This window comes from Lepidochelys kempii, chromosome 4 (assembly GCF_965140285.1).
Source record: "Lepidochelys kempii isolate rLepKem1 chromosome 4, rLepKem1.hap1, whole genome shotgun sequence".
Classification (NCBI taxonomy): domain Eukaryota; kingdom Metazoa; phylum Chordata; order Testudines; family Cheloniidae; genus Lepidochelys; species Lepidochelys kempii.
This window is the reverse complement of record NC_136383.1, coordinates 89,908,646-89,914,035: the sequence shown is the minus strand read 5'-3', so window position 1 is coordinate 89,914,035 and position 5,390 is coordinate 89,908,646. Positions and strand designations below refer to the sequence as shown.

The 5,390-nt window shown below is 42.5% G+C and overlaps 1 protein-coding gene across 4 annotated transcripts in view; it reads right to left on the bottom strand.

Moving 5' to 3' along the window:
* The window catches only part of SCFD2 (sec1 family domain containing 2), a 312,565-nt gene that overhangs the window by 180,752 nt on the left and 126,423 nt on the right, over positions 1-5,390 (bottom strand). The window contains exon 6 of one of the 4 annotated variants that reach the window (XM_073342056.2): positions 3,803-3,927. The exons of 2 other annotated variants lie outside the window; for them this stretch is intronic. In XM_073342056.2, the coding sequence (XP_073198157.1) occupies positions 3,839-3,927 (89 nt within the window). In that variant the 3' untranslated portion in view covers positions 3,803-3,838. The remainder of the gene's footprint in view (positions 1-3,802; positions 3,928-5,390) is intronic. One more of the 4 variants, XM_073342055.2, reaches the window with a different exon arrangement.

Below are 5,390 nucleotides of genomic sequence, written 5' to 3'. Positions count from 1 at the left end.
CTGTAGAGAAAATAAATAGGTTACATATGAAAGCAGAATGAAAGTTGGGCTTCTATGGGGATTATGTTCTATGCTACATTTAAAACGTCAGTTTGAAATCTGAACTAAAATATCCCCGCCCTGGACAAAGAAGTCTAATTCTTTTACTGTTGATACTGACCAGTTTTTCAGCTGAGTCTTTTGTTATAAGACATCCAACAAGAAGTTTGTAAACAAATACTTTATTATTTCTCAACACTAATTTTGAGTTAGGCTGAACAAAAATACAGATAAAACTGTCTCCCTGGTGGTCCCCTACAAAAATTCTCCAGGTATCCTGATTAGACAGAAGCAGAGGTTAATTCTGAATCTGCTGAGAAACTCTCCCATTCTGAAGCCAGAGAAATCTGAATAGGACATTCCACACCCTCTCATTTTCAAGAGCAGAGTATTATTTCCTGATTATCATGTATAACTAGGTTCTAGGGAACACAGTCTGGGTTCACTACTAAGAATGCTCAGGGAAACCAACCAGATATCATTATGGGGTTGGATTCTACCACAGCTGACACACGGTTTGATCCTGCACCATCCAAGTCAAAAGGAATTTTTCCAACAAGCCCTTAAAAAGACCATAGTGAAAGTTACTGGGATCTTAGAAATCTGCATGTTCCTGCAGAAAAGGCAGGAGACTGGGCGTCAGGAGTCCTGCATTTTGTTCCTGGCTCAGATACTGACTGAAGTAAGTCACTTCACTGCCTCAGTTTCCCCATCTGTAACAGTGGGTATGATAACACTTAGTTACAATACAGTGTGAGGTGCAAATTAAAACTTGTCAAGTATTTTGAGATACTTGGGGTAGTATGAACTCCCAGTTGCTGCACAGCCATGAGAAGATGGACTGGAACACCCAGTCACTGAAAATGGCAGGCAGCTAATTTGCATGAGCTCTTCACCTCTCATTTAGCACCATAACTTGGCCATGAAGCAGCTTTGTTTTATGTCAGATTCACTATCTTCTGGGGCTTCTTGATCACAAATATTTTCAGCTGAATTTTGTCCAAAATGTGTCAGGTAAATGCTTGAAAAGTAACAGAAGATCATTATTTATGCTTAGTTTTATATGCACACATTGCAAGGCAGAGAAAGGAGCATTTTAAGTTTTGCTAATATCAACTGGTGTTGCAGGAAAAAAACAGCATCCTGAACTGGGGTCTTTGCACCTAAAAAGGATTTCAATGCAGCTTTGAACAAAGTAATCTGGTTTTATTTGGTCCTGCTGTAATGATTTCAGCACTGTGGCAGCACAACTAATTAGCGAGATCAGCAAAGGCTATATTTTGACATTAACTATAAAAAGAGAAATCGTGCCAATAAACTCTGTTATCTCTATAGGACATAAATAGGGTCTATGCTGACCATGAACCAATCTCTTAGCTACTGAAAAAAAATTGTTATAATCTATGAAGGGCTTCAGTTTATAATTTGATTGTGGCCAGTCACTAACCAACATTTTCTTCTATTTTAATAAAAGCATTATGACATTCAGAGACATCATGGCTCCATGACAATGACATCCTTCCATTCAAATCACATCAGGGTGGTCTACACGGACCCTGCCCAATGGAGTCTTCAGAGATTAGCTATCATTACAGAGGAACATTTATAGCAAGAGGCTTGTGCAATAGAGTAGATTCCTGCAACAATACCACCTGCAACTGAGCATGTTTGGAGCATAACCCAGTGGAACGAGATCTTCTTAGCAATATAAATTGATGTGCCATCGTCTTGCTTACATCAGAGAAAAAAGTAATCTTTTACTCTAAAAACAGGGATTGGAGAAAGCTAATCTGTATTTGAGAGAGCAGTGCTCCTGGAAATTCAAAATGTTTTGCTGTTTGATGCTTTGAGGCATTATCCCACCCCCTGTAACCACACTATGAACTTTTAAAATAAACAGTTTAGTTTATAAATCTTAGCTCTGGCTTGAATCAGATCTGTATCTAATAACCCCATCTATAGGCAGTCCCCCAAACATGCCTGAAATCAAGGAGCAACCCTCAATACCAGGCCCTTGCATCCTGGCCATTCCAAATTGCCCTGACAATAGTCTAATGAGTTATTTTTATATTCACTTTTCCAAGCAGACAATGTGAATGGGGACAGCCAAGCCCCCAGGAGTAGACAGACAAAGTGGAAGCATTTGGGGAGGGACTGGAGGGCAGAAGACCTAGTTAAGATATTCCATGAGATGCAAATGCACAGTCTAAGGATCACAACTTTACATTTCCTGGTTTCTGTGTGTTTATAATCTTAAATACTTAATACTTCAACAGGCATTTGTTCTAGTGTCCCAAATTTCTTCCTGTGTAATGTAAAAACTTAAAAATATACTTCACCTCTAACCAGATTCAATGCCAAATGGTTTAGCCTTTTCATGACTCTCACTTAGTAATGCATTGAAATAAAAGTTTCATCCACTAGAGCAGTAGTTCTCAATCTTTTTGGGCTGGTTTTCTATGTCTCATAACTAAGGCTATGTTTTAGTCACGGGTATTTTTAGTAAAAGTCATGGACAGTTCACGGAGAGAAAACAAAAATTCACAGCCTGTGACCTGTCCATGAGTTTTACTATATACCCCTGACTAAAACTGGGGGGGGGGGGTGCGGCTCAGGAGGGTAGCCCGGGGGCGCCATGGGTGCTGGGGAGGGGGTGTCACGGCCCAGGGGGGAGCCGCGGTTGCTCACGGCGGGGGGTGGGAGGGCGGACTCCATACCCAGCTTCTAGCTCCACATGCTGCTTCTGCTCTGCGCCAAGCCCTGGTTCTGCAGCTCCCATTGGCTGGGAACCGCAGCCAATGGGAGCTGTGGGGGCAGTGCCTACAAGCAGCCGCAGCACGTGGAGCTAGGAGCTGAGGGAGGGGAGTTGCTGTCACCCTTCTAGGCAGACCTCCCCCTCAAGGTAAGCACCACCCCGCACCCAAACTCCTGTTCTGGAGGACGGAGGGACCCAAGACTCCCCCAGCAGTGGCCGGTGCACCTGGCCCAGGGGCTGCCCAAGCTGCTGAGGCTGCCCCCAGACCAGGGGCACCATCTGCTGCAGAAGTCACGGAGGCCACAGAAAGTCACGGAATCTGTGACTTCTGTGACAAACACAAAGCCTTACTCCTAACACAAGATGAGGGAACATTCAATGAAATTGAAAGGTAGCAAATTCAAAACTGATAAAAGGAAATGCCTTCTTACACAACGCATAATCAGGCACTGGAGCTCATTGCTACAGGTTGGTGGTAAGGCCAAGAATTCAGCAAGATTCAAAGAAGCCTTGGATGGTTATACGGCTAAAAAGAATAAAATAGCTAATCGTAAAAAGCTAATGGGTTCAGGGTTTATGATAATCTCTGATTGTTAGGGGTTAGGATGATGCCTTCCTGGGGCAGAATATCCTATACCTGCCTACTCTGGGGTTTCTTCTACCTTCCTCCAACACTTCTGGTTAGAGACAAGGATACTGGACTAAAGGGACCATGAGTATGATACAGTGTGGTACGTCCCATGTTGCACGACACACAAGACAGCAAGACAGAAAATAGTCCTGCAATCCACCATACCCCAGTCTTTTGTGGCTATAAAGAATTGTGAAGTTGGGTCACAGAGAGACACAATAGGAAGTTTTTAGGTGCTGTGGAATAGAGCTGCTGATGTGACTGTTGGAGGAAAATGCATTAGGTACCCTTGTTAACCCAATCACAGGTGATATCCCACAAGTTTAGAATTACTACACTAGTGTATCTAAATTGGCTTGCCCTTCAGTCCAACAGACCTTACAGCCTTTTGGTCTTCCGAGCACACCATAAAGTCACATCTGTTCTCCAAGACTTTCCCTTCCAGGGTTGCACTGTGAAGCGGGGGATGGAAGACTTGTTTGTGGAAACTGGAAAACATATTCTGGAATTGTTTTGTGGGCATATTGGTATTTTTTGCACATTTTTACTGTGTACAGCTCTGGATGGGTGCTAAAAACCTAAACAAGCAAACAAATAAATTAATAAATAAAAGAGCGTATTTTATATCCCATTTGTCTACATCTGCCAAAGAAAACCCATTTGTTGAAAAGGATCATTTTCCATTATAGTTTAAATCACTGTTTTGGTCTAATCATTTCCCCCCTGATTTCCAAGATTTCTGTAGGAAACAGTGATGAAGAACTTACGTCTGTTGTAAATTACACCCCTGAAAAATATTGGAACTGTAACCTTCAGTTTTATTATACAAGGTATTAAAATAGTCCACAATCACACATATTATTGAACAGCTACATTAAAACACGCTATAATTGTATCACAGTTTAAAATGGATATCATGTACCAAGCATATCAGATTTGCCGTTTGATTTAGGTAGGCATTATCCCATTATGTTTTTAGTTTAATTAATGATTTCAGCATGTTTTGAGCTTCGCTGATATAGGATGTTATAAAAATACAAAATATTATTATCATGCATTTTTACATGAAAAATGTTGTGTTCATGCAATGTTAAGGGTGGAAAATTAAGCATTCAAAAGTAAGGAAATTCCACATGTCGAAGTTTCTCACACAATGTAAACTTAGACAAGTGGTGCAGCCTAATATATTTTACAGTATACACTAATAACTCAGGCCCGTCCGCATTAAGGAAATCCACTGCAATGTACCTATGTGGGTACAGTTACACCCATGCAAATCTCTATTGTAAATATGCTGCACAACTGCAAAGAAAGGCTTATACCAATGCACTTTAATTTGGTAACATACTACTCCTAGGGGAATTCTGCACCAAAAATATAAAAATTCTGTCCACAATTATTTTAAAATTCTGCAAAATTCTGCATATTACATTTGCCAAAATAACACTATATAATCACTCCAATTTCAATTATTTTGGTAATTTATTTCAAAATACCTGTCAGCTACTATGTCTGTAACAATACAGATGCCAAAAAAAAATTTCCCCCCAGGAGTAAAAAGAGTTAAGCAAACCCCTACAACAACCAGTTCCTGTTTCTCTACCCTCTACCCCCAAGAGCCCAGCCACGGGGTGCCCCCCAGCCCAGATACCCACACCTCCTACCCCTCAGGCCCCAGCTCTTCCCCCCCGCAGCTTAGACACTCACATCCACTGCCCAGAGCCCAGCTGCAGCCCCCCCCAGCCCATAAATTTACACCCCTTCTTCCCCCAGAGCCCAGCAGCAGCAGGATGCCTCCCAGCCCATACTCCACACTCAGACCCACTACCCCCCAGAGCCCAGCCACGGGGTGCCCCCTAACCCAGACACCTGCATCCGCTACCCCTCAGAGTCCAGCTGCAGGGCACCCCAGACATTCTCACTCCTCCCCCAGAGCCCAGCTGCGGGGTGCCCCCCAGCCCAGAT